The 15,665-nt window shown below is 41.6% G+C and overlaps 1 protein-coding gene across 2 annotated transcripts in view; it reads right to left on the reverse strand.

The window, feature by feature from the left end:
- ddr2a (discoidin domain receptor tyrosine kinase 2a) overlaps positions 1-15,665 on the reverse strand; it is a 52,046-nt gene that overhangs the window by 23,901 nt on the left and 12,480 nt on the right. For both annotated transcript variants that reach the window (XM_079506730.1, XM_079506729.1), the window contains exon 3: positions 5,143-5,252. In XM_079506730.1, coding sequence (XP_079362856.1) covers positions 5,143-5,224 — 82 coding nt within the window. In that variant the 5' untranslated portion in view covers positions 5,225-5,252. The remainder of the gene's footprint in view (positions 1-5,142; positions 5,253-15,665) is intronic.

The following is a 15,665-nucleotide window of genomic DNA, read 5'->3' on the forward strand; positions in this document are numbered from 1 at the left end:
GCAGTGCAACTAATTACTATTTTCACAGTTGTAATTTTTACAGCCAGCACCCACGCTATATAGAGTAGATATCAAATTATTTTGCACCCATCTAGCGCCAATGTTGGTCTTAAAGATGGAGTGCCCCCTAGGGTAGGTACCCTCACAAAAAACATGCAGTAATCCTGGTCTCTAAACTGCCTCCCCCTGGCCAGCTGGGGCGCCTGATGGAGGGGAAAGGTAGCCTGGCTAATAAGCCAGACTAATATCACACAACACTGTCGCGGTATATCAGTCTGGGCTGGCTCCACTTGGATTTCATTTCCCGGGGGGCGGGTTCAAACATTTTCTCTTTGACGCAATTGGTCAGAGCTACTGTCAGTCAAAAGTCTCAAGCATTGAACGTCACTGTACCAAAGCCCGCCCATATTGCATACCGTGTCCCGATTGGTCCGACCTGTTCTCGATTGTAGGAAAGAGGCGTGCTACTGAGCCTCGCCAGACCGAAATCCGCTGGTAGGCAACTTTTTTTTGCCAACGGCTGATTCGGTCTGGTTTATTAACCAGGCTAGGGGAAAGGAACTGGTTGGAATAACGTGTTCCTTCCACGCGCTACGTCCAACCAGGGAAACTCCCCCCTGTCAGGTGTAAAGGAGCAACTTGGACACTCAGGCATGAAGGAAGCATGAGTTCAAGTCCGTTGCTCTCCCCATGTCCCCCATATATGGGGACTAGGCTGGCGGAGGGTGTGTAGAGCCCATGATCACATTAGATAATTGACACAGGGGTGAAAAATGGGTTACAAAATCGTGGGATATATAAAAAAAAAGAAAAAAAAAAGATGGAGTGCCGTGATTTATTTCCCCCCTAAACATGATCATCAGGGCCCGGGGCGGCCTAGCGGTCCGGGCACCTGGGCTGGTAATTGAGCCTGACAGCGTGTCGCAGGTTCGACTCCCGATCCCGGCGACCTTTGCTACGTGTCACTCCCCATCTCGCTCCCCCCATTTCCTGTCAACTTACTGTAAAACTATCAAATAAAGGCAGAAAAAATACCCCCAAAAATCTTTAAAAAAAACCCAACAAAAACCATGATCATCAGATAGTATGATTATACTAGGAGGAAAATATTTTGTCAAAAAAGTGTACAGAAAATGTTAAAGACGTAGGGAAATGAAAAATAAGTTTTTCACATGCACTTTTAGAGCATATCTGGGCATACCTAACAATCTATGCCAAAACAATGGGAAAATGTCCATCTTTGTGTATTTTTATATCAAAAGTCAAATTTTAACATCCATTTTCACCTATTCCCATCACTGCGTGTTCCTTCAACACAGCTGGTTTTAAATACAGAACTACTCCGTTTTTAATCTCATTCAAGATGACATCCAGACAATGTATTACTTGTTTTAAACGTACTCATCACGCTAAAATATGTATCTGGAAACATTATAGGTTAGAAATAAGTCACAAGCTTTGCTGCCCATCTCTCTGTGACAAAATGTAAACAAACTCAACGCACGTGTGTTCTGACGGACGTGCATATATGGGAATCAAACTGGTGAGCTTCATTTTTATTAATTTTTAAGTAATTAAAAAAAGATTTGTATGACTTTTGATATAAAACACACAAAAATGAGAATTTGCCAATTTTTTTGGCATCCATTGTTAGGTATGCCCATATGATGACCACGGATATGGTTAAAAGTGTGAAAAACTTTAATATTATGTTTTTATGTGGCCACACACACCAGTTAGTTAAGTATACCTGGCTACACATACAAAACAGAAAAAGTAAAAAAATCACGGCACTCAAAATGGAATTTGACAGGTGTGGGCAATGGCAATCATTTGGCTCATTCGGGCCATGGCCAGAACCTTTTCTGGCACTACTCGACAACACATGCCGAATTTGAAGTTGGTCGGTCGAAGGTATGTACAGACGTCAAAGATTCTGTGCATTTATTGTAAGAATGGGCCGGTGCTCGTTGGTTACCGGCTCCAGGCTTTTATTTTCGTTCGCTACGGCTCAAACAATGAAAGTGTGACATAGTGACGTCAGTTTCTTCCGCTGTTTTCTACCAGGGAGGGGAGGGGCGGAGGGTGGCGGGGGGCTCTGATCGGTGAACCAATATTTCTCCAGCGCTTTATTTCAGTAAGTAGCCTTCCTATACTTTATTGCTGATGGAATGTGTTCAAATACGTCTTGTCATACGTGAAGAATGCGCTCCTCTGTGTCACTTAACTAGCAACATCGGAGGGGAAACATCCCAGATGCTATTTGTGCCTTAGCTGTGCCTGGAGCCATAGATCATCTACATTGGGCAAGGGCCTCTGAGTTAAAGTCATAAGGTCTCCACACAACGGGCGCGAATCGGATGCGAATTCGGATTTTTAGCGGCGTTTCTCCATCGGTTTTCCGAAAAACGCGGCCGGTGTGCAACCACCTTTACTGTGTAACATCCATTTTAGTATTTTTAGGGGGACACCTAAAAATACCAAAATTTGGCGCTTTTAGATGAATTAGCATGAAATATCCCTAAGCTCCTCTACTAACAGATAATGTAATTGAGACCTGGGATCTCACAAGAGAGACAGCAACAATTAGCAAAGTTACAAACAGTATGTCGACAATAGAGAAGTTAAAGAAGTAAAAAAACACATATATGTGGAATGGTTCATTGCGAAAAAGGATACCAGTGAAAATGTTACACAGTATGATTGAAAAAGTTAAATTAACAGATTTAGTTGTGTACACTGAAGGAAGTACACCCACTCAGGAGTAAAATTGGAAAGACAGGGATGGTATAACTCCATTGCTTGGGAATTTTAAACAGGGGAAAGTTGGCATCGCCCGCCATTTAGTCTCTCCTAAATTCAGCCATGAATATTTCCCGCCTGTGGAAAAATGACTCGCCTTTCAATCCGGCAGAACCAGAGCATTTAGACAGAATTATAGATAGATATAGCGTGCTCTCGTATTTTAGGACAGGTCAAGATTTAAGTGCTTTGTGGCCCCCCTGGAATTCGATTTCACATAATCGGTAGCTTTTGTACAAAGAAATCCCCTCGGGTCATATTTTAAAAAATATGTTTAAAAAAGTGTTTCCCTTGCACGGTAAACTTGTTGAACTTTGGCCATCGTATCAGATGCACAAACAGTCCATTCCGTGACTTATGAGTGGTCAAAAGAATTGGGAAGAGCTCAGACACACACACACACACACACACACACACACACACACACACACACACACACACACACACACACACACACACACACACACACACACACACACACACACACACACACACACACACACACACACACACACACACACACACACACAGAGTGGAGAAAGACAGAGCCCATTTCAATGGACTTTCCTGCTGTCAGAATGTCTGGTATGCATTAGCCACAGACTCCAGTGGAATAGCTGGTGTGTGTACGCACCCGTGCACCCGTGCACGCGTGCACACAAACACTCACAAAAGAAAGAAAAGAAAGAAACTCCCATCATCGTCTAATATAATACCCAAACACCACATGCATAAAGTCTTGTTGAGATGAAGAAGTTTGTCTTATAATAAAACATATCCGATATTGTTTTCTGCAGCACAGTATGTCGCAGCAACATCTGATTAAATAGACCAGAGAAGTATAGCTATCAATAGCTATGACGGCATAGGCCTATAGGCTTGAAATCAACCACAACATACACACACACACACACACACAATTATATTTACCTCCTAACAAGAAACAACCTATAATTTCTTTTTATCTCTCCCTTTCCCTAAACTCTATACTAAACTCTGCCCTCTCTCTTATATTATGCCAGCACAGCAAAGATTTTTTTACACAGTATGAACGAATGACAGGAAGTCCTATGTTTGTGTTGGTCACCCTTGTGAATGTAGTTATGTGTGTTTGTGGGTCTATACAGTGTTTGTGTGCCTGTGTGTGTACATGTAACTCAGTCACTGCAAACATGGTGAGGATGTTAAACTTTGAATGCGTGGGCAGTGTCGAAAAAAACATCAACTGTTGTTTCCCCATACAAAGCCACAGAAACGCGAGGTCCAAATGAAATTGAACATACTCCTTGTTTGCTTTTGCTCAGTGCCAGATGGCTTTGTGAGAAATGTACTGCCATGTTCATAGTTTGCCCTCAGCACAATTATTCCCATCTCAGAGCAGAAAGCTACCACACCACAGCTGTAGAAAGGACGAAATCTGGCATTCCTATGCCTATAGCCAAATGCCTGCTGTGTGCCTGCTTTTTCGTTCAATTAAAAATATTCTCGTAATGAAAGTTTTTTTTTAATACTATTACAGATGGTGAGACTGAATTTAGCTCAGCCTTGCATCGGATAAAGCCCCCTTAAATCTGTCTTTGAGAGAAAATCTGCCTGCTATAATGTGACCTATACAATATTATGATACAGCATAAGAAGTATCTTCAACTCAGATTATGAGCAGTAGTCAGAACAGCGCTTTTATTTCCTTACAATAATCAAAACCTCCCCTTGGTTCTTTGTCGACGATGCCCACCAAACATGGCCTCTGTTTCCTTGTAAAACAGATTGACATCACACTTTCCTTAAAAAAAAAAAAAAACACCCATGCAGTGGAGAGAGAGAGAGAGAGAGAGAGAGAGAGAGAGAGAGAGAGCTGGAGAAAGCCACGCATGCTGCGATCAAAGATCCAACGCCAGGGAGAGGGGACCACAGCACTCCCACAAAGTAGCTTTAATCCAAAGTCTGTATTGAGAGTCTGGATGGGAACATGGAAGGTCCAGTCTGGGAGTGGGAAGCCATGCGGAAAACACTTTTTACCCAAACTCACCATATGTACGTCTATGAAGTCACAACACAACAATTGGCCTCCTTGAAAGTTGAAACTAGCCTAGAGTCGAGCGTGGAAGCTTCCAGCTAGTCAGATATTAAAATCTATATTATTTCCTTCAAGTACTAATTCTGATAGGCAATCATTTGCTGTCAAAAATAGCCAATCTAAAAGCTCACAAGCTTGTAGATCTGCTATTTTTGGCACATGACAGTGTCGTACAACACTGTGTAAAATAAATCATTGTTCTGCGGCTACGCCACTATATAAAGTATAAATCAGGCTTTAGATCTGTTGTTGACAGTACTGACCTGGATTAACTTGCGATGTGGCGACTCCTAACAGGTAGAGGAGTATGAGCAAGGGAAAGAATACGTCCCAAAGGCGCTTCATCCCAAACACATGGACGGAGACAGGCTACCTGCAAAACATACAGAACAACTCAGTTAGCCACGTATCCTGTATGGATGCAGATGATGCACAGTCAAATATTTGTTGTTTTTTCTGGGGTTTTTTAATATATCTTTAAACAGTAAAATCTGGAGACAAAATCTGGAGACACAAGACATGTATGAACACTGTCACTGTTAAATTAACCACATTGAACAACTAAGAGAATACTTAGTTACTAAGTAAGTATATACTAAGAAGGAAGCCAGACAATTACACAGATCTATATGGGGGAAAATGTGAGTTTTTATTAGAATCACAATTTTAATTCACCCAATAAAAGACAGAATAACTGCCACCTAAATGCTTTACTACTCTGTTAAATTATAATTGAAGGGAGAGTACAGCAATGGAGTTCAATTAACGAAGAACTGTAAGTGGTCTAAACCCGATTAATATGGAACAAATGAATGGAGCAATTCATGACAAATAAGTCACACAAGAATAAGAACATTTCTAAATAAAGTTAGAACTAGAAAAAGTTATCCTCGGAGGACACATGTCTCCATCAGGTCAGGAAGGTTTGTGATGTGTAGGAGTAATATAAACATGTGTTATTGTTTTTGTTGGGTATTTTTGGTAGCTATTTTTTTGAAGGGTGCTATGATCGATACGGCAATGTTAAAAGGGTGGCATTAATTGTTCCTCAGCGCAGTTGAAATGTGCGTGCAATGTTCCTCTGTGATAGGACACTGCGTTCATGATTTGTAAGCACCCGACAGTACACCCTTCTTCTGGGAGCCAATAGAACAGGCGCACTAGCATTTCAGACATTTAGAGTTACAGTATATTAGATAGAGAGCGGACTGCCCCGCCCCCTGCTATTCATTTCAACTGAAGTTGCTCAGTAGCGCTTTGAAGCACCCGGAAGAACGCTTAACTTCAATGTTAAACCCCAGCTGCACGGGGTTTACTCGTGCTAAATGCACTGGCCTGCCTGCAGTCCCAGCTCTGACCAGTAGGCCTGAGCGCTTCAACATTGGCCAGCCATTCTGGAAGCTTGGTTTCAGACAGAAGCATGCACAGGAGAATAATAAATGCGGAAGTCTTGCAATACCAGATATGGCTTGGTTTCAATAATCCTCTGTAGTTCTGGGGGATTGTTTGAAACCCCAAAAGTGAATAGTCTCTTCTGTCTAACTCTGGACTGATTACAATATGCATTCACGCGTTGCACAATGCACAATGGTAAAGAAGCAAAAAAAACAACACAAACAAACAAACAAAATTACTATAACTCCTACAGTATGAACACTATACTCCCAATGATTTGTTGTCCTTTGATGTTGGTTAGGTTTTTTAGACATCCACATAAGTAGTGTGGCAAGGAAATAATGACATGCTGATGCATGATGAGGTGTCCCTGTGGCTCAGAAGGTTATAGCACGTGTGCCACATAACCTCAGTGGCAACGTTGTATGTCAGCCACACATCTTTTTACTGGTTCCCTCCACTGTGTTTTTGGTTTAAAAAAAAGAAGAAGAAATACAAAAAACATCTAAATTACTGAGTTGGATTGAATCAGACAGCTTTGAAATATTAAGATTGTTTCACACTGGCTTAATGGCGTGGTTAATTGTTCAGAGAAACCAGTATATATGTCGGTAATCACCCATTAACAAAAGTTTACAGGAGAAACTGTGTCTCCTTTTTTTAATGAGGAAAAGCTATACAGCTGTAGCTATACAGTAGTTTCATTATTTTGAGGTGATGGCTTTTGTGGCACCTGTGTGTGTGTTGTGCGTGCGTGCGTGCGTGTGTGCGTGTGTGCATGTGTGCATGCGTGCGTGCATCTGCGTGTGCATTTGCGTGTGCCTGTGCGTGTGTGCACTTCATGTCTGACCAAATAAAATCATTCCCCTGATGTTACAGCGTGGGAGTAACAGAGGAATCCGCATTGTATGAGAAAGGCACTGTACAGCGTACAATCTCTTCTATGGATTTACAGTATATACTGTAGATCAGACTGAACTGTACTGGGGTTTCACACACTGTCCACTCTACTGTTATCGGCCTAACTACACTGTAAAAATACTAAATCTGACTTAACCACGGATCATGTTTTACACTCTTACAAGAGTTACAAATGGATAAGTTAACTGAATAACTCATCTATACACACGAACACCATTATATGCTCCAAGTATCTATAAGGGAGGGGACACAGAATGGGGGTAAATAGGTTCTAAAGACCCTAGGCCCTTGAAAGATTACAGGTCCGGTGTGATGTGTTGTTATGGAACCCAGAATTTCAAGCAGTGTTAATTTAGCAATATTATTTAGTTTAGTCATAGTCTTTTGAATAAAATTAAATTTATTTTTGGTCATACAACTACAACTAATGTTTTAGTTAGTTGTAGTCGACTAAATATCATAAGATTTCAGTCAACTAAATTTCCTGGTGATTTTGATAATAATTCCTGATTTTACACTTGGTTGCGTGCTGAAAATAGCCGATCTACAAGCTCACAACGCATCGCAGCTTGTACGTACTGCTATTTTCAGAGCGCAACCCCCCAGCACAATGACTTAATTGTCTTTTAGTTCTACAGGATCTCTTCTCCAGTAGTCCCTCCATAACATTTTAGTCTAGTTTTTATTTGTTTATTTATTTTTAGTCATCATAGCTTAGTTTTTATTTACTTTTTTAATTCCGAAATCAGTGTGACAAAACTATGACAAAATTAACACTGATTTCAATTGGCTCTCTTGAGCTCCACAGACAATAAGCTGGTCTCTTTAAAGTGGATCTCTCTTCCAACCCACTGACATGCAGGTTCATACCATATATATGCTGTATCATTCTGACTATGGGAAACAAATCCAGAGCTGTTGGTTTTGAACCGCTGCCCAAATGCACTCTCGTCGTACACAGCAGGCTTGGGGCTTTTCACCATATTCGATATTAGAGAATAGTTTCCATGCCACTCCTTATTGCCTGCGACAGGGATTACACTTTTTTTGGTTGTGGAAATATGGCTATTGGTTTTTTAAACAAAGAAAATATCTTTTTGACAATTATGCAACAGTGACATGATGATCATGACTACAAATATCCTATGGCCCAGTGGTGTGGATCAAAAGGTCTGTCTGTCTGTCTGTCTGTCTGTCTGTCTGTCTGTCTCGGCTGAAACCTTGACCAATATGGAGTCATGGCATGCTTCATAGATACATCATAGTCTGCGATCCACACTGTTATTAGAATCTGTCTTGTTGAAAGACTATTTAAGGCATTGATTGATTGATTGATTGATTGATTGATTGATTGATTGATTGCTTGATTGCTTGCTTGCTTTCTTTATAGACAAAAATGTATATAGGCTACTGAAAATATATTTGTCCAAAAGGATATAACAAAGAAAGGCTTGAGAGCTTATGACAGTTCAATGAATAGAGAGAGGAGTTGACATTTCACACCTTGTCATGAGCCAAATTCACGTACGTTGTATTTAATGCTGCGGGCAATGCCTACTGTATGTGCCATGTGTACTAAGTGGATGAGCAACCAGGACGGCCCAAAAGTCGCATACTGAAAGAAATATGCTTAAGAAAACACATGTGCAAAAATAACATCAAGCTAATTTAGCAAAACCACCGTTAATGGTTCTCCTGCAGAGTTCTATCACAGCATGACGTGCCTTATTCATTGTGCCTTCACACATAATCTTATTGCTTTTCATAAGCCCATTTCCTATAGCCTTGAGTTACAGCAACTTCCCCAGCGAGACACAAGAGGTCCTTTACTGAGCCTAACCCTTCCTGGATTTGCGAAGTTAATGAAACAAAAACAGCTGATGACTTGAGTGTGCTTGAAAGTCGCAAATGTGTTTACCATGTGCCGGAGAGAGGGTAAAGGACGCCTGTGCTGTGTTGTGGAGGAAAATCCCTCCATGACAAATTGTAAATCGTTAAAAAAGGTCTTTCAGCTCAATGTTTAGAAATACAAAGACTCGCAATCATCTTAACCGATTAAAAAAATGGGAAAGCATCCATGCTGTTTTAGATTTGAACCACTTTAACCATTATTTTACACTTTGGCTATTCAAAAATAGCAGATCTACAAGCTCATAGCGTGTCACTTGCTCATAGTTTGTAGATCTATTTTTGAAGAATTTAGACATTTTGTGCAATATAAATATATATTAATTTATTTTATTTTTAACTAAAATCTTTGCTTCCGGGGGTCCCTGGAACAAAACATTTTGAGATGGGGGCCAAATACATTTCAGGGGTCTTTGACATTAAAACGTTTAAGCACCATTAATATAGTTTTTCAGAAAACTGAAACATTTGTAGAATCGGACTCAGGTTTTAATGGGTTAAAAAGGTCTTTCAGCTCAATGTTTAGAAAATACAAAGAATCACAATCATCTTAAACATCATCACAAAGTTCCTAATGGTTGACGGAAGGCCTGAGGTGATTTCCTATTGGTCTAGGTTACTGTTTTCCAAACAGTGGCTTGAGACCCATCTTTGGGTCACGGAGAAAGTTTTATGGGTAGCGAGGAAATCTATTTTTTTCTGTTTCATATATATTTAAAAAAATCTTTCAAAAGATTTAAAAAAAGAATTGAAAACAATTCCAACATTTTTTTAAATAAAATAAAAATAAAATAATTTCCATAAATATGCTACATTTTTCAAAAGTTTAAGAAGTAGTGAAAATAGCCTATATACAATTAGCTCTTGTAGATCAGCTATTTAAACTAATTTGGGTACTGTGGCCAAATGTCTAATTTCTCTTTTGGGTCTTCAGCTAAAAGGTTTTGGAACCACAGGTCTAGGTACCTGGTTTCCTCCTTGCACAAAGCAGCAGTGATCCAAACTACTTCTGAGAACCATTCCGTATACCTAGAGTTCTTTTACAATTTAACAATGGAAACATTCTGAGTGCATGACCTCTGGCGAGTGTAAAAGAAAAGTGGGAAATGGATTCGTTGTGTTTGAATTGTCTTTCTTTGGCCTCTCTAAGGTCACAGCTGTATTTCTCATACCTGTGTGAGAAGAGGACAGCTGTTATTCCATAACAGGGCCCTTTGCTATAGTAACATCATAGCAGTGACACACAGGAGAAAGGCTTATGGGCTCAGGCCCACTGTCCTGCATGGAAAGAAATGTTTTCTCCATTCTTATTTCACAGGAACACCAGAGGAAAATCTGATTCACACACGTCCTATCTCAGCTCCTGTGAGCATGCGCACAAGAAAAGTGGGATACTTTTCGGAGAAAGAGTGCAGTACAAGAAATGCACAACGTCACTAGATGGGTCATTTTCTAATGGGCCTAATCATTCTTTCAACGTTCAATATCTGAAACACGTCAAAGTGTCGGTTCGATTGCCATTTAAATAACAGCAGATATTCAAGTGTATGGCTATTTGTCTGTCCGCACGAACGCACGCACGCACGCACGCACGCACGCACGCACGCACGCACGCACACGCCACGCACACACACACACACACACACACACACACACAGACACACACACACACACACACACACACACACACACACACACACACACACACACACACACACACACACAAACAAAAAGTAATTACTGACTATTCTCATGTCTGTCAGAGGATAAAGCAAAGAAATATAAAGCCTCTTGACCCGCTGTTATTCAGCACAATTTCAACATACAACAAATGGTTGACAAGTATTCTTCTCTAAAGCCACGCTGGAAAGTTTCTTCAGGGAAATGTTCCTCTCCGTGAAAAAATATATATACATTGAGTTAACCGCACCGCAAGTTAACGCTTGCAAAGCAACCGTCACCCAAAAAAGCAATGACGGACAGGAATATCTCCTTGCAGGTATGTCAGGTATTACCAGGAGAGGCCAAAATCCAGGGTTATATTTGGACGTTAATGGTCTGAGGTAAAGTCTGCTCTCTCCCTGCCCAGCTATACCAGGTACTGTCCTCAGGAGAGAAGAGAATGGTTTGTCACAAACCTCCGACCAGCGTTCCACAGCGAGCTGACTGTCCAACACAAACAGGTCCAAGAAATTTGTTTGCATATTGTGTCCAATATTTGATTAGTTTCTTCTATTTTTGAATATGTATATGTATATTTGTATGTGCCTTTTATTTTAATGTATCTTTGTTAATGGTACAAGATACCGGGGTTGTGGCTCTTTCAGAGCGGGAACTCTGGGGGGAGGGAGGGGTAAAAACTTTCAACAATTTTTGTATGCTATTTTTGAGTCATATGTGACTAAAGAAACGTTGATTTAAAAAAAACAGGTCCAAGAAGAGTGATGCCTGGAGGCCAGGGGGAAGTGTAGGGTGTGAGGGGGTAAATAGAGCATCGGCAATGGGAAAGAAGTGGGGATTTGGGTGAATTTGGGAGTCAGGTGAGGGAGGGAGGAGATGGAGATATAGAATAGGTCCTTTACAGGTTTAAGCAGAGGTGGGGGACTTGTGTGGTCTTTTTTTCACGAGTGAGGGGAGGACGGAGCAGGAGCAGTATTGCAGAAGCTATAGACCGCACCGTTGTGGCGAAAAGAGAGCTGAGTCAGAAGGCAAAGCTCTCGATATACTGAGCAATCGAAAGAATAAGATTGCAGATACAATTGGACGAAATGAATTTTCTAACACGGGTGGCCGACCTCTCCCTTAGAGATAGGGCGAGAAGTTACGTGAGAGACTCGGAGTAGAACCGCTGCTCCACCTTGACTTGAAAATGAGACAGCTTGTGGTTCAGGCAATAATAGTATCAAGATAAGAAATACTAACTACTGTATACAACGAGTAATACTCCTGAGGGCGAGGTCGCATGCACGCATCCGCCTCAGTGAAAGCAGACTGCTGGGCGAGCGCTGGTGCTTTGGCATGGGGGGTATAAGATCTTAATTTTCGGGCCTGTTTTCGCCGGCTGCCGGGCGCGGCTGCACTAATAACTTTGGGGCAGGCCCGTCTAAAGTTTAAATGGACAGGTATCAGTCAAAAGGGAGACGTCGAAGAGGAAGGATGGATGGGGAAGGATCAGGATGTTAGAACAGGTCAGCTCCATATATGGAAATCTAAGGGTTTGAGGTTTGAGGTAAGATGTAGAGTTGCTAGCCAATATTGATGACATCAGGGATCTCCATACATGGGCTTAATATTGATGACATCAGGGATCTCCATCCCTGATGATGTCACTTGATGTCACGTGCTCCATCCCTGATGATGTCACATGATGTCATTGTCACTTGCCCGACCAACACACTGACGGGAAATGCACGATTCTATAGTTACAGTAACTGCGACACCACTTGATCCATAGGCCTATACATATATATTCTGGGGGACCATTAGCAAACTAGGCACAGGTCTCCACCAGGAGGATAGGAGTGTGTGTGATGTTTGGGAGTAATATAAATATGTTTGGAATACGAATACGAACTTTGGAAGACAATATTAGCCAATCAGAAAAATCTGAAAGACCCGTTTCGTTGAATGGCTCTAGAGAGACGGTGTACCAATTTGCGTGATGTTTGGACAAAATCTGTAGGTGTACTGTCCAAAAAATGGTGTTGCACAGAGCGGCCTCCTGGTGGCGATATACAGTAAGAGGCCAATGTGAAAACCTTGGGGCAGAGATTCACCTGTGGCGTTCAGGTAGTGTGTGTGCAGAGTATGGCTGCAATCAAGCCAACGGTGCCGGAGATTAGCTGTCCACAGACGGACACGGACACATGGACGGACACACAAACACACACACACACACACGGACGGACGGACGTACTCATACTCTCTCCCCATGCCTTCGGCCTGGTGGAGACAAAAATAGCAGATCTACAAATATAACGTAGTCAGTAGTGCAGGCTATACAAATTACGTGAGTTTCGTGCCCAACAGAGACAGCCTCTAATGCTCTTGAATGTCAGCAAGAATGAGTGTAATATTTGGGAAAATAAAAGCCAAAAAGTCAGATTCTTTAAATTGAGAAAGCTTTCAGAATGGGAATGAAGAAAAGTCCCCCAGAGTTGAAAGTGTGTGAAGCAATCAAAATGTAACTTGTTTGACATCCTGAGACCCTGTGAACTGAGTGCTAAGAATCACAGAGCTGAGCTGCAGACAAAACAGCTGTAGTCCAGGGGGATATTTTGTCATCAAATATACTGTACATCCCATGTGTAACCATGGGTCTATGAGATTTGATCAAACTCACAAACCTCAAAATATGTACTATACAAATACATCATTCACATGAGACAATGGTATTTCAATTCACATCCAATTCTATAGGTGCCATTCCCTTCCTAGTTCCTATACTTCCCTACAGGCTTATTATACTATGCTCCCAAACTGTCTGGGGAAAGACTCATAAAGCATAGTTTGCATGTATATTGCAACCCCAGAATGCTGTTCTGCCCCTTGATGAAATATACAGCTATTTTCCTGCTTAAATGGTTCTTTGTCACATCTGTCTAATTAATTATTACAAAATGTGTGTCTGTGTGTGTGTGTGTGTGTGTGTGTGTGTGTGTGTGTGTGTGTGTGTGTGTGTGCGCGTGCGTGCGTGCGTGCGTGCGTGCGTGCGTGCGTGCGTGCGTGCGTGTGTGCGTGCGTGCGTGCGTGTGAGGGGTTCAGGGAGTAGCTGTAATGGATGTGCGTTTGTAAGGGTGTGTGGAAACTTGTACACGACTAGTGCTTAAGTGATTGATAGTGGGAGAGTTAGGGTAAGTGATATTTTCAAAACAAAAGGTTTTTTGTTCAAAGTATAAAGCACTATATAATGATAATCATTGCTAGAGTGTTTGTTCAGTAACAGGGCTCTCCCTGTCTCTCCAGCCCGTTAATAAACATAAAACACATTTTCAGGTGGGTTGCCATATATTCAAATAACACACAAGCTATTTAACACTTATTTTAGAAAATAGAAATCACATACCCTATGTGGGTGGAACAGACTTTGGAGAGCAAATGCACCAACTAGCTCATATATGTCAAACTCAAGGCCCGGGGGCCAAATCAGGCCCGTGGATGAATTATCTTTGGCCCGCGGGATGATATTTAATTAGTATTAGAACTGGCCCTCTGGTATATTGCACAGACCACCATAATACTACAAGTGCCACAATGCACTGCGAGTGCATTGGCACATATCACATAAATGAAATCAGTGTTGGTGAGGATCATAGAACAGGAAACTGAGCTTAATAATAATGCATTTTCAGTTTTAAATGCATTTACTTTTTTGCTGTTTGCCTGGGACGTCCATGACCGCGGTGCCCGTGTGTTGAAATACAGTCCGGCCCTCGACCTCGACCGATTTCTTTATTTTGGCCCACTGTGTATTTGAGTTTGACATCCCTGAACTAGCTCATAGTAAAACTGGCAGAACTTCAATATATTCTTCTTGGAGTTGAACTGTCAACTGTTGATGTGTCAAAATATCTCCACAATCTAAAGTCAATAAACTAGAGGGAAAGGGCTGTTCAAGGCGACCCCACGACCTCACAACAATATTAAGAGTAATATGTCTCCATATCTCACAATCTTGTCATAACGTACAATGGTACTGATATTTGCTTTTGCACATAGCCTGAACATTATATTCTCACAGACAGAAAACTAAATGAAAACAAAAATAGCTGATGATGCTCATGGGGTCATGGTTGGGAAAACTAGAAGAGTTAGATTAACCGCTCGAATGCCAGACAGCACATACTATAAGGCCAGCCTTTAATATGCTGGTCATGTTTTTACCCTGCTGTCGTTTTTTTTGTAAACAAACTATATACGGTTATAGTGGTCCGTTAAAAGGATATGGCGGCCTGGGCCATGGCTCAGTGGTCCAGGCACCTTGGCTGGTAATCCAGTCTGGCAGTGTGCCGCGGGTTCGACTCCCGATCCCGACGGCCTTTACTGCATGTCTTCCCCCCATCTCTCTCCCCATTTCCTGTCAGCCTACTGTCTGTCCCTCCATAAAATATGCAAAATAAAGGCAAAAGCCACACAAAAAAATCATTTAAAAGGATATGGCATGTCATTTCATGACTCAATGTCAGTTACTCACCTATATTGAGATCTGGCTCCAAATGTAGTACAAGCAGAGATATATGCGAGGTTGAACAGTCGAGCTAAAAAAGCCATTCAGAACCAACTAACAGAGAGCATTTCACACAAAGCACAACCTCCATCCTCCCTCACTGCGGGGCCTTTGTCTGATTTCCAACATTACTGCATAAACACCGTGCACAGAATGTTGATAGCCACCGAGCAGAGTTTATTGTATCAACCCAGCGTCTACCGTTACTGAAAAGGACGACTATTGACTTGGATTTCTGCTGCTGGGAAAAAGTCTGCTGCCCATAAATATCAGTTCCCTCTTGGCCAGTCCAGGAAGTGGTGAAGGACAGATACTCCCTTCAGTAAACCACAAGCC

The sequence above is a fragment of the Electrona antarctica genome, assembly GCF_951216825.1.
Source record: "Electrona antarctica genome assembly, chromosome: 7".
In the NCBI taxonomy this organism is placed as follows: domain Eukaryota; kingdom Metazoa; phylum Chordata; class Actinopteri; order Myctophiformes; family Myctophidae; genus Electrona; species Electrona antarctica.